This window comes from Vulpes vulpes, chromosome 5 (assembly GCF_048418805.1).
Source record: "Vulpes vulpes isolate BD-2025 chromosome 5, VulVul3, whole genome shotgun sequence".
NCBI classification, from domain to species: Eukaryota; Metazoa; Chordata; class Mammalia; order Carnivora; family Canidae; genus Vulpes; species Vulpes vulpes.
Genome location: NC_132784.1, coordinates 79,810,953 through 79,834,655, shown reverse-complemented (window position 1 = coordinate 79,834,655; position 23,703 = coordinate 79,810,953). Strand labels below are relative to the sequence as shown.

Here is a 23,703-nt window from a genome sequence, read left to right as displayed (position 1 = left end):
TAAAATGGTTTTGAAGTGCCTATTTGGGGGTGGTGGTGGTGGTGGTGGTGGTGGTAGTGGTAGTGGTGGTGGAGGAGGACTCTGTGCTCCCAAGACAAAAATGGAAACGGTTAAGAAGAGTCTTTTGCCTCTCCTCACTTCCCTATTCCGAACCTGCCTTAATTCGTGGAGGTGAAAAAAATTATCAGCTGGGTTGGCCTTTTCTTTCTCAGGAACAACATTGCAGAGAGAAAGGTGTGTGTGTGTGTGTGTGTGTGTGTGTGTGCCCTTGTATCTGGCGAGTTGAAAGGCTTGAGGAAAGAGAGCACAGCTCTCCCCCCAGGAAAGCCTAAGCTCAGCAGATGGGAGGGGACCCAGGGTCGCCTTCCCGGGTCTGAGCCCAGTGCCCGGGCCGCTCCCCTTGCCCCCGCGGCGAGCTCGGCGCCCTGGAGCTGGGCCAGGACTCCAGACAGCGCCAGGCAGGTCGGTGGATGGGGGGGCCTGGGTGTGCTCTTTGCAGAAGACGCCCATTTGGAGGGAAAACTCCCTTTATTTTTTTTTCTGGGGCTCCGTAGCCGCCCCCCTGCCCAGTCCCCTATCATTTTTACGCCGACCACAGTCCTGGTGATGAACTTGCGGCTCCGCTTCCTGCTGCCTGCTTGACCCGAGAGCACCAGCAGGCTGCCGGCCTCGCCCTCCGCTCCCTCCTCCTCCTGCAACCCCGGGGCCTCGGGGCGCCGCTGGGGGTTCGAGCGGGCCGGGGCTGCAGGAGGGGCGCGCGGGGGCGCGGGGTCCCGCCGGGGAGCGCGCACGGAGCGGCGCCTCTGCCGCCCTGCTTCCTGGAGCTGTGCTCCTTTGACCCCAGTGGCAGTCCCTGTCACTGCACCGCTCGCGCTCCCTCCGGCTCGCCGCGCCCTCGCTCCCTCTCCTCGCCCCCTCGCTCGCTCTCTCCCCGGATCCCGGCTGCTCGGGTCCTTTCTCCCCCCCGCCCCCGCCCCCGCCCCCGCCTCCCTCCCGGGCCGCGCCCCCCCCTCCGCCCCAGCCCGCGGCGGGACCTCCGGGGTCGAAGGTTCTGGCCCGCCCGCGCCCCTCGCCGCCCCCGCGCGCCCCCGCGCGCCCCCCGCCCGCCTCCCGCCGGCTCGGGCCGCTCCGCGATGGATCGGCTGCTCGCTGGGCGCTGAAGGCATCCCCGGGACCCGGAGCGCAGCCCGGGAAAGGTAATCCGCCCCGGGAAGGGAGGCGGAGGGCGGGGGAGGGGGAGGAGGCGGCCGGGCGCCCGGTGCCGCGCGCGAGAGGAAGGGAGGAAAAAAAAAAAATGCACACACAAAGCGGAGCCCGGGTGAGAGGTGCCTTGTCAGAGGCGCGTGCGGGGGGCTCGGCGGCTGCGGACCGCGCTGCCCCGGTGCTCCTGACGTTCGCACGAGCCGGCGCTTCCCGGGCGATCGCGAACCCGAGGAGGGCGTATTTTCTACCCCAGAGCGAAAGCAAATTCTTTTTCGGGAGCTGTCTGCCTCCCACTGCCCGTCTCGCCCCTCTGCTCCCCTCCCCTCCCCCCCACCCCGGCGCCCCAGCCCCCAGCCCCCAGCCCCCGACCTCTCGGGGTCCCCACCTCCAGCGCCCTTCTCCGCCGGGATTTCTCAGGAGGGGTGAAGGGGGGGGATGTCCGCGAGGGGCATCTGCGAAAGCCAGGCGGCGGGGATGGGGGTGGGGACCAGGCTAGGCGAGCTGTTTACTAGAAAGTCCCGGGGTTCTGTGTTCGAACCGCCCCGGCCTAGGCCCGGGTGCATTGTGTTGGCCCGAGCCCCGGGCGCCCGCGGCGGCCCGAGCGACGAGCGGCGGCCGGGAAGGCGCCGCGCAGCTTTGTGCAGGGGCTGCGCTCCGCCGCCGCCCCCGGGGCCGCCCGCGCGCGCCGCTCCCGCGCGGGGCTTTTTCTCACCCTGTCCCCGCGCCCCCAACCCCGCGCGCGGTCCCCTGCCGCCTCGGGTCTCGGCGATCGCAGCCCGCCGAGCGAGCCGGCGACCCGGGCGGGGCCCCGGGTGGGGGGACGAGCGAGGAGGGGAGGGGAGAAAAAAAAAAAAAAAGAAAGAAAAAAGAAAAAAAAAAAAAAAAGTAACCGTTGCCGCCCGATTTCTTCTCCAGAGAGGCAGGAGTTTTCTTGGCTATTTACAGGGAACAGGGTTATCTTTGTAAAGCCTTTGCGTTCCGGGGTTTTGCGGCCTAGGAGACGAAGGGGGCATTTTTCTGGAGATCCGGGAGGGACTTAGAATGCACCAAGAAGAAATTTAAGGATGTCCTCCCGGTGGGGTCGGCCGAGAGGACGTTTACCACCTCCCGCTCCCGCCCCCCCCGCGCGCCCCCCAGCCTGCCCCCAAATGAAGCGCAGATGCGGGTCCTGCAAAACGTGTAATTGATTTCGAGGCTGCAAACAAACACACGCAGGTCGGGGTGGGGGTGGAGGTGGGGGGGGGGAACCCAACAAAACTTTAAGGGAAAGGAAAGAGGTCTAAAGCAGGGGAGAATTCCGTGGCCTCCACACCCCCTTTCCGACGCTCGCTGGCTCGCTCCCTTCCTTTCTCCGCCGCTGCAGGGAGCAGCCCGGCAGCCCCGGGGCAGGGAGCAGGGAGCAGGGAGCAGGGAGCAGGGAGCTGGGAGCTGGGAGCTGGGAGGCGGCGCGGCGGCTGCGGGCGCGGGCTCCGCTCCGAGGGCTCGGGGATGCCGGTGCGCCCGCGGGGCTGACGTCGGGGGCGTGGGGCTGTGATGCTCGAGCGAGGATGGCGCGGTGTCAGAGCCATTGGCCGCCGGTGGTCATCAATCAATCCGGGGCTGGGGGAGAGAGAGACAGAGACAGAGACAGAGAGAGAGAGAGAAAGGCGCCCAGCGGAGCCCGGGGCCGCGAGCGCAGCTCCAGCAGTGCCAGCAGCGGCGGCGGCAGCGGAGGCGACGGTGGTGGCAACGGGGGACCGAGCGAGTAAGGCGAGCTGGTGCTCCAGGAAGGAAGGGGGAGCTGTAGCCCGGACGAGCCTGCCGCGAGCCGGGAGGGCAGGGCGAGTGTGTGTGCGTGTGCGTGTGCGCGCGCGCGTGTGTGTGTGTGTGTGTAGTTGCTAAAGGACACCCCCCCCCTCCGCAACTGCCCACCCTAGATTTAAAACAAACAAACCAATCCAAAGTAGAGAATTCCGCGCCCCCCGCCCCACCCTATATAGGCTCTACGCGTTGCCAGAGGCGCAGGAGGCAAGTCCTGCCCTTTCTCTCCGAGAGAATGTGCCAGGCGGGTGTCCGCAGTGCTGGAGACAAGTTCAGGTGTAAGTGCGGCGGGAGGGAGGGCGCTCTGCGGACCGAGGCACGTGGGGCTTCGTGCATCCCTCCCAGAACCCTGGCGGAGGAGCCTCTGCCACGGCTTGCAGGCGTCGCTCGGGGTCACCGGGGTGCATAACCCGGGGTGGGCGTTAAAGAGTGGGGGCGTGAGTTGAGGAAGCCCTCGCTCCGGGCGGCAGAGGGAGGAAGGACAGAGCGAAATTTGGTGGAGCTGGAGCAGGCGAGTTCCAAAGTGCGGCCAGGCGGTCGGGCGGGCGGTCTCCTGAAGGGCCGGTGAATGAATAAAATGAGCATCCTTGTTGGAACGAGGAAATCACGGGCTCCTCTCTCATAGGCTGTGCCGAGCGAGCTCGGGTAGAGAGGTCAGGAGTTGTTGCTTTGAAACTTTTGGTAAATTGGACTTCTGGTGTCTAGGAGGTGGAGACAAGTTATTTAATTCCTCAGCTTTTTAATCCTTTCATTGCCAGCAGACTTTTAAAGGTTTTCCAGGCAGATTCCTGGAAAAAAAAAAAGAAAAGAAAAGAAAAAAAAAGAACATTGCAAGTTGCACAGCTTAAGGGACAGGAGACGGGATTGCTGTCTAGGAAATGCAAAATGAGCCCACATGCTTTTTTTTTTTTTTTTTTTTTTAAAGAGAAAATCAAAGTAGCACAAGCATGAACGTTTGGCAGTGTCAGTCCCTTTTAGATTTTTCCTTTAGGATTCCTGGGATTTAGTGCCAGGTTCCTTTGTTTTGTGGAGCAAGTGTGCTGAAAGATAAAATGAAAATTAAAAGAAAGAATACTGGTCTCTTTAAATATTACATATAAAGAAGTGATGTAAGTGTCAGGAGAATGAGATGCTCCAAAATCTGAACATTTGGAAGATTTTACTTCCTAAGGATGTGAAGCAAGGTGAATCAGCTTCTGGGCAGTTTTAGGCAGTGTATCATGCTGTCTTGTTTCAAGCTTTTTCCAGATCTCTCAGGTCAGAGGAGGGGCGGTTGTCCCCTCTCTCTGAGAGTTTGCTGGGAAAAAAAGAAAAGCCTTTTCCGTGTGTTGGTGTTTAATATCTTAGGATATGTTCATTTTGTGATGTGAGTGGGGCTGAACATAGTATTTTTAAAAAATAAGCCTTTCCTTGACTTGTCTGTAAAGGTTCCTGTGAAAGTTTTGAAGCTCTCTGCCTCAGTCCGACAGTTTCTTCAAAGGACTCCAGATTAAAGAAGGTAGACACTGCAGGTGCACTCTTTCGATAAAACATTTGAAAGAGAACATGGGTAAAGATGAATTCAAATGAGGTGCCAGCCACCCATTTAGCCCTTCAGAGTTACAGGGGCCTGTGCTTGCTGATGAAAAGATGTTCTATTTGTCTTGCCGGGGCCAAGGTGCAAAGAGGCACAGATGTTCACCTGGTAGAAAAGGCCATCCTACTTGGACTTTAGGATAGAGTGGACCATTTAGGAGTGTGAATTGATCACGTCCTGAGTTCTCTTCTCTGCTTCAAATGGGAGGGTCTACTGCTAACTCCTTTAAGCCATCGCATAGATGTTTTACATAAGAGGTGTGGAAATTTTATTTCTAGGCTGTTTTCTAGTTTAATTGGTGAGTTTACTCCAGAAACATTTAAACCCCTTCTGGAGCAGAGTGCAGACGTGGCTATTGAGAGGTCACAGTGGTGGAGACGTGAATTTTGTTTCCCTTGCTTCTTAATGCTCTGTATCTCACACAATAGACATTGATGGCAGGAACATAAGAATTGCCATGTAATTTTTACACCACTCTTTAATTTATGCAAACACTAAGTTCTCGCCGTCTGAAAATGTGTATTTTTTTTTCCCTGTGTGCTTTGATGGCTAACATTCTTTTTAATGACAGTCATTTCTATAACAGGAAGATGTTTTCATTTGTATTTACTTTTCAGCGTGGCGCAATTATGCAGTTTTGCGCTCCAATAGTGTCTCGGTACTTTGTGTCTCAAAAGAGAATTACAGTACTTAGAACAGGACTGCAATTTGAAGCAGGTGTTGTGTTTTACTGTTATGCAAAATAACAGTAAAATATAATTGGGGGGAAATTAAGGAAACAGCTGCAAACTTGGTATGAAAACTGCTACATTATGATTTGTAAGCAGTTCTTATAGATATCTTCCATCAAAGGAGCAGGGAAAGATTTTAATTTAGTTAATCCTCCTGGCCTGGTTGTCTATCAACTAGTGCTTAAAGGACTCATACCTCCCATGAAGTCAGGAAGAAGAAAGAGAACCCAAAGTGACACTTTGTTTAAAATGCCAGAACACCAGGGATTCATCTCTTGGCAGTGGCGTTGTGCATTAGGAACGAAGGCAAGGTGGGTGTCATTTAGCTTGCTTTGCTAATATGAAGAAGGCAATGATTTGAGTAGAACACTGTGGAATTTCTTAGCCCAGCTAGCATATGGAGGACTACACAACCCCCGGGGTTGTAAAATAATAAAATAAATGGCCTATGGCAGGCCATCTGCCTTTTGCCTGATATCTAAGGTGTTTCATGCCAAATCTAAATCTAATCTTATTATTCTAAATATTTTTATTTGAGATAGCAGCTAAGATTCCTGGAGCTTAATAGCGCACATGGCAAACATTTTCTGATGCGGAGCGCCTAAAGTAAGAGCGTAGGTTACCCAAGGGTTACTCAGGGAGGGTGCTCCCCATTTCTTTTCTGTTGCACTAATCCGTTCCAACAGACTCAGTGCAGGGATGTGCTCTCTCAGTCTTTGCATACCTATCATGAAAATAAACATCCTCATTTCTCAACCCAGTACAGCAAATAATACTTTGACATTTATCAAAATAATCAAAACTAATGGAAGTTTTGAAAGAATGAAACCCACTACTGAGAATTATACAGCAGCAAGCAAGAATGAGGTGGAGGATATAATGGCTACTCCCTTTCAGTGCTCTCTTTGGGCTCTGAGAGGGGCCGTAATGAATGCATCCAAGTAGTGGTCCAAGCCTGGATGTGTTTGACTTTCCCCCAGCGTGACTGGAGTGTTTAAAGAAATTATATTACACTTAGAAAGAGGGATTTGCCTTACCATAAGATTCTTGGCCAGAGTGGAATACATATGTATACCAGGCGTTGAGTACCTGTGTATTTGGAGAACTGCTTGTGAAAGAAAAAAGTGCATGGAACGGGTGCATATATTATGTGTGTGTTACAGATATACACAGGTATCTATTATAAGTGCAGCATTTTAAATTTACATTTGTCATTGTGTTATATGGCTGTGTTAAGCATTGAGATTTCACATTATTCTGTGACATCAACTTTGTACAGACCAAACATTCCAATTAGCAGGGAAGGTTTGGAAGATTCTCCACTTCGAGCACAAACCATTTATAGTTAGACACCATGGCAACTGTGGATATGCCCCTTCCGTAATTCATGTTAAGTGCCATAATTATAATTAAAGAGGAAATCTTAGATTGAACGCCATTGAAGTGATTTGCTAGCAGCCAGCAGTGTCATATGGAGTGCAGTGTCCACTCGGAAGTGCGTGCAGGGTAGTGTTGGGAATGGTGGTACCCACGAGGCGACGACACATATTAAGATTTTTTCCTGAGCCAATTTCATGTCCAGGTGTCATATTTGGTGTTTCTTAGAACACCTTCTTTTTTTTTGTTCTCATATTATAATTTATTTATTTATCTTTTTCAGAAACACACAGTGGTATTGATGAGTAGATCCTTGGGTTCAGAGGTTGGCTGAAACACACCATGCCTGCTTCCATCCTTTGCTCCGGAAAGTTGTGAATTGCTCATGCCTATAGGGAGGAAGGATGGCTCATGGGATTCCTTCTCAAGGCAAAGTTACCATAACGGTGGATGAGTACAGCTCAAACCCCACCCAAGCATTCACGCACTACAACATCAACCAGAGCAGATTCCAGCCGCCACATGTACATATGTAAGTATCACTCATGAATTAAAAAAAAAAAAATAGCAATCAAGAAAATAGAAATAAAATAAGAAAGTCACTAATGATTTCTGCCAATGACAATAAAAGGTATATGATTTGTAAAACAGATGGGTATCCGTGGTTCCAAATATAGCTCAGAGGAATACCTTAGATGTGTGTAACTTTTTCAGATTTTCAGAGTATCTTCAACCGCATTTTGATGTTAGATCACGAGATCTAAGGGGTGGTCGTCGGTTGCCCACATTTTGTGGATAACAACAGACAGGTTAAGGTATTTGCCTGATGTCACACAGTGACTTTTGGCAGAGTCTCCTGACCCCTGGTTCAGTTTGCTTTACGTTGTGCTGTTTGCCTCCATGATGAAATATTTCTTTAAAATTTCTGTAGTTTTTTTTTTTAATTTCCACCACACCTCACCCAACTACCCCTTTACATTCAGCTGGGAAATAGGCCTAATTGGGACTAATTGTCCAGCCACTGCTAAATCCATTGTCTTGCCTGTTGCTAGTGGAACGTGTGCTGCATGCTGCAGGACTCAAACAATATGGGGAACAAAGGATTAAGGGACAGTGGAACAGTTGGTTCCAGGAATTGTACTTTTCTCTCACTCCCTAATGCTATTTAAGTCATGTTGCAGTTTTAAACTGTTTAAGGAACAGAGTGTGGGAGAAATCCAGAGGCAAGGATTTTGCGGCACCTGGATGCACAGCAGCTTTATTCTGTTCCCCTGCCACAGGATGTGCTGGGCTTTCAGCAGAAGGGGCAAAAGGTCACCATCTCCCTAGTTTATTCAATGCCTAGTGCTCATTCTCTATTAGACCCTTCCAATGTCTAACATGAGTCTTTCATAGTAGGACTAAACCTCTTTGAACACTATTGTGTAGTCAAGAGAGAAAGGAGGTTAGGGCTCTGTTGACTGTTTTTTCCATTCCTGGCAAAACTGAACTCGGGGCATGTGTAAGTCACAAGTTCTTTTTCTGGTATTTGTTTTATTTGAGCTTTTGAAAAAAATAGTAGTCCCCCTCAGACACACACACATACCTCTCCCCCAAATTTAGAAACACTAATCAAACAAAAAAGATCTCTCTTGACTGCCTGGGTATTAGTGTAAATACTAGGATGTTGCTTTGCAGGTAGATTCTATTAGAGCCACTCAGTTACCTATGATGAGATTTCTGGGGGGAAAAAAAGAAAAGAAAAAGGGAAAGAAATCCTTGTGAATGGTTAGTGCTAAACTGTTTTGAAGAATTCTTTTATACTTTCTCTAAATCAGAATTTAGTCATGATTATGAAAGATTGTTAATGTGATTTTAAGGAAAAGTTTTTAAGGTGAATGAGATTTTCCTTTGTTAAAATGGCTTTTCTGAACGATATGTCTGTGTTCATTTCAAAATTTCCCTTTATTCTTCTGCTTCTAATGATTTCTTTTTCTTCAAATATGTTATAGAATTTGTGCGAGCTGGACTTGGGATACCTTTAGCTCTGTTCTGCCAGTGTGACGTTTGGTATTAAAGAATCACAAAGAACTTTGTGAATTCTGTTTCCTTTCAGGCAAAAGAGAGTATGTTTTGCCTCAGATTCCTCGGAAGATGACTGATAGGGAACGTCACCTTAAGTCCTCCCTTGTTCATGGCCCTAAGCTTCTGTTTGTTCACTGGGAATGAACAGAGATATTTTTAAAAAATCACGTAACCTTAGAACTAATCTGCTTAGATCTAGCCATGAAAAAAAATCGAAGGATCACATTACATACATCTTAAAAAAAAAAAAAAGGCTTGCAAAAATGGGGTTTGCAGTGGTAGCCTGGACAGCGGTGTAGCCCTTCACTAGACTTTCCACCTTTGGAGTAGAGCACTCTTGCACGATCTGGGTCCAGGGGACCTTTTCACCTTCATCACTTACCCAGGGCTTTCTGCCCGAACCCTTTGCTCCAGCCACCATGCAGGTTGGCTCCCTGTCGCCTGAGCACACCTCTATTTGGTACCATTGATTTTAGTGCTTCTCACGGCTGCAGCACTCACACTGATGCTCAGCTCATCAAATGCCTCAGGTCCCTGCAAGCCTCCCTACATTCATAACCTCTCTGTCTCTCCCAATCCAAGCTGACCGTGCCCTGCTCCCCAACACAACGTCCCCGTACTTCAGCCCATACCACCTGCATTATTATCTCTTGTGCTTTCATTTGTTTTTAAGAGTGGTGATTGAGCAGGTAACAGGTGTTCAGAAATACTGATTGATGGCTTGATTGATCCACTGATTTGACTGTGCCTTGATTTGAGATATTATAATTGAGATTTGGAGATTTTCAATGGAATTTTGCTGTCCTATCTTAACATTTTGAGCGTTTGTATGAAGGTGTGTGTGTATTGTCAAGCAAGCTGGCTCACCTTTTCCTTGGCTTTATTTTTCCCTTGTTTGGTGCCCTAGTGCAGTGACTGGCCCATACTCAGCATTCAGGTATCTTGGTTAAATGTGACCATGTTACACTTTCTTTAAAGTAAAAAAAAAAAAAAAAAAAAAGAGAGAGAGAGAGAGAGCTTAGTCTAAATAGAAACTTAAATTGGCTGGAAAATATCCATAAAATACTCAGTCTAAAATATCTTTGGTTTTTCTGAAATTCTCAACATGTCATGGCAGAGGTTTGTTCCTCTCCCTAAAAATATTTTGACTTTTCCACTTGAAAAGTTGCTCATTATTTTGCATGAGGCCCCTAAAATGCTTCCTTTCCTTTTTCACTTACAACTGAGGCCTATGAAGATCCATAATGGATCACCTGAATAGGAATTACAATCCTGGTCTCTTAAGCGATCCATTGTCTTCTTTCACACAACCTAGTGGGGTTTTCTTGCCTTAATTAAGGAAGAGTTCACTTCCCCTTTAGTTCAGTTGGTCTCACATCAATTTTGTGACCCCCCTTGGGCAATTTACTTCTCTACTCCATGCCTCAGTTTACTCATTTGTATACATTTGCACCAAATGATAGTTATGGATCTTTTTAGCTCTGACCTACTGAGATCAAGATTGTGATTAAGATAACATTTATTTGCAGGGGGTTGCTATAGGGGGAATACAGATACATAAAACTTGGTCCCCATCTTCATCAAGCTCATCACTGATTTCTGAGCTATTGCTTCAGGTGGCTTTCGGAGATTTACTGTTTGGTCTTGGATTGGCTTCTCCTATGAGTTTTCATGAGGCTGCCACCAAGCTTTCTAAGAACCACTGGCCTGCATCTCTGCCTGCAACATAGAGATTTTTCTTTAATTGAAGTATAGTTGACCCACAAAGTTACTTTAGTTTCAGGTGTACAGCAGAGTGATTCAACAACTCTATACCTTATGCTGTGTTCACAAGTGTAGCTACCATCTGTCACCAGACAGCACTATTATAATACCATTGACTATATTCCCTGTGCTGTGCCTTTCATCCCATGACTTATTCATTCCAAAACTGGGAGCCTGGGCCTCCCCACCTCCCTTCACCCATTTTGCCTATCCCCTCACCTTCCTCCCCTCTGGCAACCACCAGTTTATGCCTGTATTTGTGGATCTGTTTCTGCTTTTTTTTTTTTTAGATTCCACATATATGTATACATGTGCGTGTATGTGTGTGTGCGTCAGATGTATGGTATTTGTCTATCTCTGTCTTACTTACTGCACTCAGCATAATATCCGCTAGGTCCATCTCTGTTGTTGCAAATGGCAAAATCTAAAGGAAGATTTTTGTTTTAAAGAAAGGAATCCTATATGACCTTGGGAAAGAAAATGAAAGCACAGCTGGAGTTGATAGGGCAGTATTTAGCCAAGAATTTGCGTGCCCCTCCAACCCAGACTCTTGAGCATAGTGATTGATGTGATGATTGAAAACCAACAATTAACAGCATTTTGTTTTTCTACAATGTCTTCACTTTTCCCAAGTGGAGTGTTGAGAAAATTATTTAGTATTTAGTATTTTTAATGTTGGTAGGAGGAGATGCTGAAGGCGCCAACGTAGGTTTGAAAGCACCATAAAGATTTTGTATATTCTTAATGATGTGAGGCCTAATAAAATATTATAAAACCTCTTTTAGTAGGGTAGCCAGCCTTACACTGGCTTTCAGCCTTACACTGAAAGGCCTGTGTTCTGGGAGACCCCTCGGTCCTATGCTAATAACCAGGATGGTTGATCACCTTACTGAGGTTCATTCCTCACCTCTTTTTTTAAAGAATTGGTTGCTAGGAAGCTCATACCATATCTTATTTTCAGTTTTAGTCCCTTTTTGTCTTCAGTTGTCAGCACTCGTGGAGTATTACTGTGCTTTTGTTCATTTATACTTGTTTTGGGGAGGCAGCATCACATAGTGCTTGACATCTCCAGTGGAGTAAGATTGTTAGACTTAAAACCTGGTTTGCGCCACTTACTAGCTGTGTAACCAACTGTGGAGAGATGTATTAAGTTCACTGTGTTTTCTTTTTCCAAGTTGTAAAATGTGGACGATAAAAGTAGGGCCTATCTCAAAAGGTTGCTGTGAATGTTAAAACAGTGTTACTTGTAAAAATTCTTAGAGGGGTTCTTAGTATATGGTTTATACTCAATACATGTTAGGTGTTATTAATGATTGTTTTATTGATTCTGCATTTTTTTATTCTAAACTGTCTTAATTAATTTTGAAAATCAGTGGGGTAAAAATAAATGAATAAGAAAATTACTGGAAAGTCTTGTCCTGTCTTCCTCAAGGAGCCATTCCCAGCAAACTTTTCTGGGTGGGATATTTGACTGTCAGGGTTGGCAGATGTTCTGACCTCTTGATGGCTGGCAAGGTCATAAAGAGCCTAGTATTATCTCATTAACTTCAGTTATTCCTTGGGAGTGACAGTTCCAAGGGCAGAAGGAATCCAGTGACCTGAGGGTTGCCTTGTTATTCTCTGTGAAATCACAGTGGCCTTCTTCCTCATGGGCTATTCTCACATCCTTGTATTCCCATCAATGTCTTAGGCTCCCCACCTATGGCTGTGATTAAAACAGAAGCATCAAGAATTAACTCTAATTAGCCAGGATTGAGTGCAGAGGGCCACAGCTTTGGCTAGGGAGTGAGGAGAGTGATAGCTGCAATTAGAGATCTATATACAGTGTTGATACTACCAGTTAGTAGCTTGGCTGAGCATTGATGGACATATTATTGAGTCTTCTCATCTGTAAAATGGGTTGATTGACCCTTTGAGATAGTTGTATTAATTGAGATAAAGCATATATGACATATAGTGCCTGAAAGATAGCACTTGATACATAGATGCTGTGATAATACTTAAGCTCTTTCCATACCGGCCTCATGTATGTACCCTGGTTACAATCAGTGTTAACATCTTCCTTTCTGAACTTCTTGGTTGTATAAAACTTGACAAGTTCAACTCGTGTTTTTGTTACTTTTTATTGCATTATATAGTACCTGTCAGTATTTGGCCATTGTGAATCAAAAGTGATCTGAAGCTTTTAAGGTATCTTGGTGATCGTTCCATGCCAAATTCTTAAAGGATTTTGTTTGTGTGATCTGAAGTTTCATTTTTCATGGTGGGAAGTAAATGTTTATGTCAGGTCTGTACTAGGCATCCTTAGGTGCAAAGACAAAGTTACAGAAGAGAGTTACAGAATGGTGCCTTTTGGTTAAAAGAAATATATAAAAGTGTGTAGAAAAATACCGACATTACTAGTGACTATTCAGGGAATGACTGGAGGAGGGAGTGGTGGATAAAGACCTTTCACTTTTTATTTTATGTACTTATGTATAATTTAAATTTTTTATAGCAACTATGTGATACTTTTATGATAAAAACATTTTTTTAAGAATGATAAAAATGTAATTTATCTGTAAGTCCTTCTGCTTTGTCTGCAAGATTTACACTGAAGGCTCACACAAATGTGAATCTTCTACTTTCTTTGGGCCTACCTTCTTTGGATGGTGCTTTCTTCTATTTTATGTTATAATCGAAGGATAGACCAAAGGCTGTTTACTGGTTCAGTATAATTCCGCTTGCTCACCTGTGGGAAGGTGGGAGCAGTGACAAAGATGTTGCCTCCTTTTTCGTCCTGTACCTGAAGGGAAATTTGTTAAGAAGTATTTTTGGATTCAGTTTTGGAAGCCATCAGAGTACACAGTATCGGTAAATAAATGGTTTGCTGTAGTAGACTTACTCGATAGCATTTCAGAGACCTGGATGCTAGTCTCGTCTTGGTCACTAATTAGGGCTGTGGTCATTAGTGCATTGGGCTTCTCCGAATTTCAGGTTCCTCACCAGGAACATGGTGCCCTTTAGCATCATTGTCACCCACTCTCGCAGTTTTGGATTTCTCTTTCTTATCTCTAGGTCTGTTTGAAATTAAGAATATGAATCCCTCATCATTCGTGCTATTTGTAGGAAAAGAATATAATAGTAAGACATCATGGGGATGTGGTGGAGAGGGAGAAGAGGAATGATCCCTTAACTCTTCGCCCACAGGAAGACTAATATCAATGAATGAATGAATGTCGGGGGCTCTGTAAAAAATAGCACTTTACTAACAAGGTAGAAATTAATCCTTTGTTCTGGAGCTAGGCTGCATTAGCTGTTTTTAAAAAATATATATTCTAAACATTTTTTCTCTTGGTAAGCCACTCATTCCCATGCTCATTCTCATTACAAATTTATCACTGGCCTACACATTAGCATGGCCATAATTTTTGTTAATGTTTTCAATCTGAAATTCATCGTGGAGATGCTGAATGGCTCTTTTCGTTTGCACTCATATGTAAACACAGAGTATTTTTCTTTTTCTCTCTCATTTCTTTTCTAAAATAAGTTCTTTTTCCTATATACTCCCTGAGGGTACTAGTCTTGTGGTCCGTGACAGTTTGACTTCATTTTAGAGCTGACTTTTTTCTTATTCTGTAGATTTCTTTGTTTGCATTCAAGCATTTAAAAAGCAACCTAAAATTAGATTTCTTTTTGTCCATATGGATTTGTTCTCAGAATCCTTGTTGTATGTTGTATAACTGTGTAGTACTTTTTGCTTGTTTGTTTTTTGGTTACTTGACTTTTGAGGAGGGTAAAGCATTTTGACAAGTAAAGTAGATCCCATCTACTGTGGTATGCCTGGATTTTAAATTCTGAAATACTTACCTACATTTATAGAGATAGAGGAAGATTCATAGGGAAACAGTGATTATAGTCAGTGGATATACATATCCTGAAACTGGGACACCATCAGATCATCTCTCCTTATGAATTGAATCTATCTCCTGCTCTAAGTACAGTTTTTGTTATTTTTTTTAAACTTCCTTTATGGAGGTGTTTTGAGAAAAACATACAAAATGGCTAACTGGGAAGTAATGCAATAGGGAGTCTGTGTATGAGACATATTTAATTTAATTCTGAGATTTTAAAGCTTATGAAGGTGTAGATTTTAAGATATCAAAACAAAGCCAATGCCACTGAATCTACCACGTGTCGTATAGCAAGTTCTTGCTAGTTCTGAATTATTTCCAAAAAGGAAAAGAAGCTCGCTGAGTCTCAGAAGATCTGTCCCTCAGCTTGTTTTTCTTTCTTTTCAAGTTTTTCCTCAGCTCTGTCCTTCTATGTTTTTTTCCCCTTTTAGACTTCCACAGCATGCCGGAAACTAGATGTTTCATAGCCATCCTGGCATGATTAGACTATTACTTCAATATCAGTATGGACAAAACTACCCTCCTTTTGCAGACCACCATGTTAGTCTGCTTTTTTTTTTTTTTTTAATGTAGAAGTACACTTGGAGGCTTTGTCTATGTAAAAACACTAACTCTGCAAAGAGGAAACTCTGTTGGATTTATTGGCCCTTGCAGTATTTGGGTCTGCATATTTTTATTCTATTTTGTTTTGAAGGGTTTTTTCCCTCAATTTCTGTCCCCGTAGAAGGGTAAAATGTACATAAGAAAATGCGCTTTTGCAGGCTTTCCATATTTTCTTCTTTACCACAAATCAAGAATATAAGCCCCTCTAGTGGGTTTAAATTTTTGTGCGGTTTTATATTAAGTAGTAAAGCTCTCGACATCAGTTGAAAAAAAGAAAAGAAAAGCTAGTAACATTAATAAAGCAAACAGGTAAATGTTCAGTACTTGATATTATTGAGCTTTAAAATTCCAAGTGAGAATTAAACCGTTCTTGGTTCATCTGTTGGTAGTTGCTTCCTTGAAAGATTGCCGTAACACAGACCCTACCCAAGCCCATTTATTTCTTTGTGTAGAAAGCCTCTGAAACCTTCCAGCTCAAAGATTTGATAATTCTTGGATTGGAAAAATATCTTTTCCCATCTTGCGGTGGGCTATTTTGGCATTTATACTGATTGGCTAAGAAAAGTGGCTTACTTGTGGTATTTAGTTTTAGGTATTTGGGCCTCAGACCAAGTTTCAAACTGTTTACATATTGCACACTTAGTTTAAAATGTGTTTTGCACAAAGACTTAAAACCGAAATCAAGAAAAAAACTTAAGTCTTCTACCAGCTAAGCAACTTAAGCATGTTTCCCTAATTTCCTGATTTAGCCTTTTGCTATGACATAGACAGAATACCAGCTCTATTTTAGTTCTGAGTTTTGGAAAATACTTCTCTTTTTGTTTCATTTTGCTTTGCCTTAAGACTTCAGAGATAACTACAGAAGCCTATCAGACTGTATCAGATACTTTTTTTAAGTCACAAATATCATACCCATTGCTCTTTGGTTTTACCTTGCCATTTAAAAAAATATTACCAGCTTTTGCATACTGGTCCTGCTTGGGTGGGCAAGGAATATACAATGAGGAGATGTGTGTTTTCTGGAGAAGAGGAGAAATGGGAATATGTGTGAAGGGGACAAAGAAAGGGAGAGAGGAAAGGAGAGAGAGAGAGAAGCAGATATATTCATAGATCATAACTCTTTCTTGCAATTATGATGTTCCTGGCCTTGGGCTTGACTGTAATGCTAGGAGAGTGTCAGGATCCCTAAACATCAGTCAACAAGGAGATAAGACAAATTGCACCTTAGCTTTCTGGGTTATGCATGCCAACCCCACATACCAATGAATCCAGCCTTTGAAAGGATCAGAATAGCAATTTTTGATACATTGATCTGTTCTGATCCCTGAAAAGGAACAATTTGTTAGGCCCTTTGAGGTAATTCAGACTTTAGGTTGGTATTTCAATATATATATATTTTTTTAAAAATCCATTTGACAAATAGCAAACTATGAACCGGCTTTGGAGAGATACAAGAATATCTGAAATCGCGATTTCCCAAGGTTGGCCATCTGTTCGTATCTGGGAGACTTACCATATGTTGTGCTCAAATTCCAACTTCTACAGGTTAACTTGTTTTCACTTTGTTCTTAACCCTCACATTTTGGGCACCACTGGGTAGCCCTGAAACCTCTTGTGACCCAACAGACTTAGAGAAAAGAAGATGGGGAGTGCATATCTTAGGAAAGAAGAAACTAGGAAGGAGGTGTCAACTCCTGAAGGATATTAATTCCTCCTTCTTCCATAATGCAGTTCAAAGATGAATGTTTTCCCTGTGTGAGACATAAAGGCTTGGGTGTCTGTTCAGTACAGTGGAGTGAACCCCGTTCTACCCCCGCACCCTCTGACACTCTTGAGGATTCAGAAGGGAAATCATAACCCCCCGGGGAGGTTGTTTGCTCCACATCGTGCCTCTTGGTGGTGGTGGTGGCAGCTTGGCGGATGCCTGTTCTGCTTTGCATCTCTCCATCTCGACCCCTGGACGTTAATGGCAGTCGGCACGCTCCACTGTTTATCTTGGAATTTGATACCATCATCTTGGCAACCAAACTGGGACCTTTACTGCTCAGATTGTTTGTCATTTGTTGTTAATTATCTGTTGCCATAAATTCTGCACTTTGAGGAAAAAGGGAATGTTTTGAAATATTTCCTCCAACATGTAAGTGGAGCTTCATTTTCTGTGCACAAAAGAGGGGGGGGATCAGCCCTTTTGGGAACTGGTTTCAGGGAAATCAAATGCCCTGGTTTTTCAGACAGGCTTGTAGATCTTACTAGGCCAGCCAGAATTTGCAATGAAAGAACCGTTGCAATTTAGCAATGGTCTGTGTCTGTGAGGGGTACCCTCGTTTCAAGGAAAAGAATAATTTAACTTTACATAAGGGGTTTTGCTTTTGTCACAGTCTCTTTGTGCCATAATTGTGTTCTGCGTGTGCGAGAGCCTGTTCCCTGCAGCCGGTTCCTTCCTTTCAGAGGTTATTAAGACAAAGCAGTCCAGAGTGAAAAGTAGCTTCTGCTTACCTGCCTTTATGAGGTGTTTATTTTGTTAAGTGTAGAATTAAAATGAGCTTTCTGGCCATTAGTTGGATTTTAGTCATGCCCCCACACTCTGCGGGGAAGATTGTGTCACCTTATAAACAAACAGTGCTGTTTTGCGAGGTGCTGTGCCACCGGCTGGAGGGGCCGCTGCTGGACTGAATGTCTTAATAAAGCTGTAAACAGAAGAACATGAGGGAGGGGAAGAATGAATGCATATATTTTGGAGAGGAGAACTCAAGAAGAGAGGGGTGCTTGCCCAGCAGAAATCTAGGCACATATTAAAAATATGAAAAAAAAAGAAATTTGAAAAGCTCCCCCCTTCCACTTCCCCAAATAGCATACCCTATTCCCGTCTGTCTCTCCACCCCCATGCCCCTTGCATGTGTTCGGGTATACTCTCTACTCTTCAAGCCTTAGCTTTACTGGGGGGATCATAATAACATATGCTTCACTAGGTAACAGCGAAGTTTCTAGTAGATGATGCTTAGTGCTTAGTAAAGCACGCAGCACAGCATCTCAGTGCTCAGTGCACGGTAGCTATCAGTATTAATATTATTATTCATTGGGGGCAGCCCCGGTGGCCCAGTGGTTTAAGCACCTGCTTTGGGCTCAGGGTGTGATCCTGGAGTCCCGGGATCGAGTCCCACGTCCGGCTCCCTGCATGGAGCCTGCTTCTCCCTGTACCTGTGTCTGTCTGTCTCTCTCTCTCTCTGTCATAAATAAATAAATTAAATAAAAGAAAATATGTATAATTATTCATTGGGACTGAGTCCCCAGTGGTAACCCTTGGGCTTCAGCAGGTCTTCATGGCAGCACATGGGCCTCACTACCAGAACCTCTTTTGATGCCATTCAACGTGGTGTGTCTGTGTTACTCTTGTTGAGAAGTTTTTTTTGCTTTTGTTTCCGTTTTCCTCCTGCTTTTAAAGTTTTTAGGACTGTGCTATCTCCCAGGGGACTCCCACACTGGGGAAGGAGGGATGGAGTCTGTGCGAACTTGCTGAGAGCCAGGGGCACAGACTTAATAAACTCTTATCTCCACTCCCGGCATGCCGCCTGCCTGAGCCAGGGTGACTCTAAGAGATGTGCCTTTCCTGGAGCTGTGGGATTTACCTGGGCCTGCCACCTTGGGCTTCCCCAGAACCAGAGAATGCCCTCCCCGGGCTTATGAGGAATAACGGCAATAGTGCTCTTTCTGAAGTAAAGCAACATTTCTATGTGTTCCCCTTCCATTATCCTTTTATTTCCTCTGTGTCAGTGCTTTTTAAGGGGAATGCATTAGGTATGTGTGTACTTTCTTTTAGCACACAGATTACAATCAGACTCCAGGATTAAGAAATGTGTGTTAAATTAGTGTCTCAGACTTAGTAACGGTTTGAGTATGAAAAATAAGGGACTGGAGGGGAGGAGAATGGAGGTTAGGGGGAAAAAAACACCCTCAGACAGCTCTGGGGGAGGCTGGGAAAAGGATTTAACACTTTGGATTTTTTAGAAGCCATTAAAACTCTGATGGGATCAGATTACCTGACTGCACATCTGAAACATGAAACTCTTGCCCTAAACCGTGCAATTGAGTTAAGCTCAAAATTCAAGGCCTCCCCCTAAGACTGGCCTCTGGGTAAGCCTCATTGTGAATCACGAAATGATTTCCTTTGAGAGGAGCAAGGACTACAGTGAGGTTTTTATGGCCAATTTAGTCTGTACACTGGTGCCAGCCAGACATTTGGCAGCAGTTAGTGCCAACTTTGGTGATCTGTCCACCGATTTTTCCCAAGGTCTTGGATCCTGTCTGTTTTTGGTGCTGACATTGAAGGGAAGACACGTCGTAAATCCAACTTTCTAGGCACACCTCCTGAATTTTTTACTTTTAATTTTTTCCAAGTCAGTGGGTACTGAGAGGTGTGGGGAGAGCATTAGGCTGGTCCACTGCCCTAAACGTTGAGGTTCGGAATGATGTCAACGGGCCTCCTTCCTAAATGCTGTTTCCTCCCTCCTCCTCTGTCACTTCTTTAGGGGATCCCCTACCCCCTCTCTGGATTATGTGAACCTTTGTATGTGTACACAGTCCCTAGATTTATCACGGGTCGACATGCAATTTTTCAACTTTACCACAGTGCAAAAGCAATATTCAGTAGAAACTATTTGAATTTGGGTCTTTTCCTGGACTGGCAGTACATGATTCGGACCTCTTTGGTGATGCTGGGCAGTGGCAGCCTCAGCTCCTGTCAGTATGCAATCATGAAAGTCAACAACCAATACGCCCACAACCATTCTGTACCCATACGACCGTTCTGTTTTTCACTTCCAGAACAGTATTCAGTAAATTGCATGAGATAGTCAACACTTTTTTATAAGATGAGCCTTTACATTACAAGATTTTGTCCAACTGTAGGCTCACGTGTTGTGAGCATGGTTGAAGTGGGCCAGGTTAAGCTGTGATACTCCACAGGCTGTATGTATTGCATGCATTTTTTTTTTTATTGCATGCATTTTTGACTTCGAATATTTCCAACTTTTGGGTTTATTGGGAGGAGGGGCAGAGGGAGAGGCAGACAAGCAGACTCCCTAACTGAGTGGGGAGCTGGCTGTGGGGCTCAACCCCAGGACTTTGAGATCATGACCTGAGCTGAAACCAAGACTCAGACGTTTGACTGACTGAGCCACCCAGGCGCTCCCATAAATGTATTTTTTTTATTTTATTTATTTATTCATGAGAGACACACGCAGAGAGAGAGAGGCAGAGGAAGAAGCAGGCTCCATGCAGGGAGCCTGACGTGGGATTCGATCCGGGGTCTCCAGGATCACACCCTGGGCTGAAGGCAGGCGCTAAACTGCTGAGCCACCAGGGCTGCCCCTCATAAATGTATTTTTAAGTTATTTGTGAAATGGCTCTCTTCCACCAGGCTATGAAAGCAGTTTTATTTTATTTTTGCCTACCTTTCTCCAGAGCACCTATCACGGTACTAGACACATTCTAGATACTCTCCAAATACCTGTTGAATGAATGAGTGGAAGTTGAGTTTGCAAGGATTCAGTGCTCTCGTATAGGTGCTTCTCCAAGAAATTTGTGCTCCCTTGTCATCATCCATTCATTTTGAGAGTATGTATTTAGACTTGACCATATACTTGGCTTTAAAAAGGGTAACTTATATAAGTCTCCCGTATTTTTTTCAGGATGGAGCTGGATGAAGCTCAGAGTGAGTATTTCTGATACTCCTACACTGATGCTATAATCTCTCCTGCCTTCAGTTGACATTCACATTGACAGTAGTAAATTCTCATTTCTAACATAGGAAAAACATCATTTTCACTTCCAGCTTGACCCTAAAGATTTGGGTTTCCTAAATTTTTCTTTAAAAACTATTTTCTTAGAAAATATATTGTTTTAACTCCTTTGTAAAATGCTTATTGACTGATCCTATTCTGGAGTCAACAATTGTTGGATAGAAGCGTGAAATTAATTAGGATATATTTCAGTCCAATTATCAGGAGTCTGACTGACAAAGCCCCTAATCTGTGCTGTTGACCTGAAACGAAGACCACGAAAACGGGTCATCTGTTATCATGGGAATCAGGCATTTTGCATAAGACGAACCAGTTCTATTCTGTATTCGTATGTTTTGTAGCAACATTACTTTTTTGGAGATATTAAAACTCTTATTATTAGTAAGCTCTTACAGAAAAACTACTTTGACAGAAATCTGTGATTTGGGGTAAGTTCAGCTAACACCATCCTAGCAACATTGGTGTCATGTAGCGATTGAAAGCCTTTGTAAAAATGTAATATAAGGGAAAACAGATGAAACTCAAAGTAAGTATGTAATGGAGCTCTGATTATGGGTTGACTAAACTATAAACTTCTTGAAAACCAAATGATTAAAGAAGCCCTGTCTAAAGCAGCAAGCTTAAGGAAAAATTTTATATGGAGCAGAACTTAAAAGAGGGGAGATAATAAGAAAAGAGGCTTGCATAGCAAGCACTTTGGGGCAGGAAGTTTTTAATTTAGGTGCCTGACTTCAGGTTTTTTCCCTGACTGTCCCCATGATTGTGTCTACTAAAGAAGGTGTCGTGTAATTAGGCTTTCTGGAGTTGCCCTTTGGCTGAAGACCTAATTGAATTTTTGGACTTGAGGGCTGGACTAGAATCTGGGAAGCTTTTTGCCCTGCAGGTAGAAGCCCTTTGATGGACCTACCTCTTTGATAAGTACCTGTAGTGACTGGCAGTGACATTGTTTAGGTAAAGTATGGTTTAGTAATTGAGGAGTCGGTGCTCCTTAGTATATGAAAATCTTTCTTTAAAATAGGGAAGACACCAAAATCCACATGTGCAATTTAAATGAGCTTGTATTCTGCATTATAAATATGCACCGGATGCCAAGTAGAAAACCGGAACACTCTCTCAGGATGCTGTTAGGGCCAAGCGGAATCTCATTAGGGACAGCTTCAAAGATCAGTTCCTCGTGTCCATAAAAACAAGTGTAAATTATCTGGTGCGCGCCTGCTGTTAGCAGTTGCGGTGTTGCATTATGCATGATCCAGACTGCACAGAGGAGACACAAGCTGCACGGAGTTCTGCAATAAATGTGGGGATTTCTCCACCCATATATATATATATATATATATATATATATACACATATATATATATATATATATATTTTTTGGTGCTGAGCCTACATTTTGGAAATTTATTGGTGTCTTTTAGTTAATGGAGGGTGCCATATATAACCTCCTACATTTTTGATGAATTGGAGTCAGTTCAGAGAGGCATGATAAGGCTTTGAATTGTTTATATGAACAACCAATCTACCCAGATTTATGTATCTTGTTGGCTCACATATAGAGTCAGGTTAGGGAGCCACGAACGTGTTTTCAATACGCATAGAATCCGGTGCATTTGTTTTACCATTCTCTCCCTCTTTTTGGTCTCTTGGGGGTATTTTTATTTTATTTATTTTATTTTTTTATAACTTTTTATTTATTTATTTTTAATTAATTTATTTATTTATTTATGATAGTCACAGAGAGAGGGAGAGAGGCAGAGACACAGGCAGAGGGAGAAGCAGGCTCCATGCACCGGGAGCCCGATGTGGGATTCGATCCCGGGTCTCCAGGATCGTGCCCTGGGCCAAAGGCAGGCACCAAACCGCTGCGCCACCCAGGGATCCCTCTTGGGGGTATTTTTAAAATAGTGTGACTACTCTGTAAATTGAGAAAATGTAGTCAAGTTTGACACACAGGACTTTATTTATTTATTTATTTTTTGACACACAGGACTTTAATAATTAGTTTGAGAATAAATGCCTGAGGGTCTGGAATATGTTCCTGAGCTTCACCATGTGAGGAGATAGAGAGGCAGTAGAGTGTGTATTTAAGAGCATGGACTCTAGAACCAGACTGCCAGAGTTTGAGTGTTGGTCTGCTTCTTTCTAGCTGTGTGACTTTCGAGAAGCTGTCTAACCTCTCTGTGTTCTCATCTGTAAATGAGGGAGAAAATTAGTATGTATCGCACAGAACTGTCATGGATGCTAAGTCGGTTGATTTATGTATAGTACCTAGAACATTTCCTGGGATGCAGTTAAGTCCTGTCAACCTGTTTGCTCGTATTGGTGTTATCAGTATTATCTTAGAACACCTTACAGGGCCGCTGGGGATGATGAGTGTGCACACCCAGAGACTCAGTCCCTAAGCCTGTGTGTGCTTGAGTAGACATGCACACATGAGGCTGAGGGCAGGCAAAGTCAGGGAACTTGCAGTGAATTGGGAGAAGCCATTAAAACATATAAAATACTTAATGATGTGTGTCTTTGTTGTCCATATCACCCATGGAAATGACCATGAGTGAGATTTGGGGGAAAGGGTAAGAAATAGAAAAAGAGAAGCAGCTTTCCTCTCGCCAGAGTAGGAGAGTGTCTATAACATCTCCTGTTCTACCTGTTTCTTCGAGCCTAGTCCAGGACAAGAAGCATGTGGGAGAGAGATCAAAAGACCAGCCCTACACAGTGTCACATGACTTAAGTCCATGAGCATTACAGCACCGGTTACCTCTATTTTGAAATTTACATTTGCAAATATAAACGGTTGGTCAAGATATCATTATTTCTCTTTCCAGACTAGAAGCTCTGTTAAGGCAGGGCTGTTGTGGGCTGCTCTTGAATCCAGTGCCGTGCCCAAGGGTTCA

The 23,703-nt window shown here is 44.4% G+C and overlaps 1 protein-coding gene across 10 annotated transcripts in view; it reads left to right on the top strand.

The window, feature by feature from the left end:
• Positions 1 to 264: 264 nt before the first annotated feature.
• Positions 265 to 23,703, top strand: part of MPPED2 (metallophosphoesterase domain containing 2) — a 182,168-nt gene continuing 158,729 nt past the window's right edge. For 2 of the 10 annotated variants that reach the window (XR_012001731.1, XM_026012802.2), the window contains exons 1-2: positions 265 to 462; positions 6,971 to 7,219. Coding sequence is in view for 5 of the 10 variants with exons in the window: in XM_026012802.2 (XP_025868587.1) it covers positions 7,092 to 7,219 (128 nt within the window). In the remaining 5 variants the exon portion in view is untranslated. Of the gene's footprint in view, positions 463 to 912; positions 1,197 to 2,633; positions 2,948 to 3,007; positions 3,282 to 4,158; positions 4,502 to 5,488; positions 5,622 to 6,970; positions 7,220 to 23,703 lie in introns of those variants that run through there. The other 8 variants (XR_012001727.1, XM_072759028.1, XR_012001730.1 and 5 more) reach the window with 7 other exon arrangements.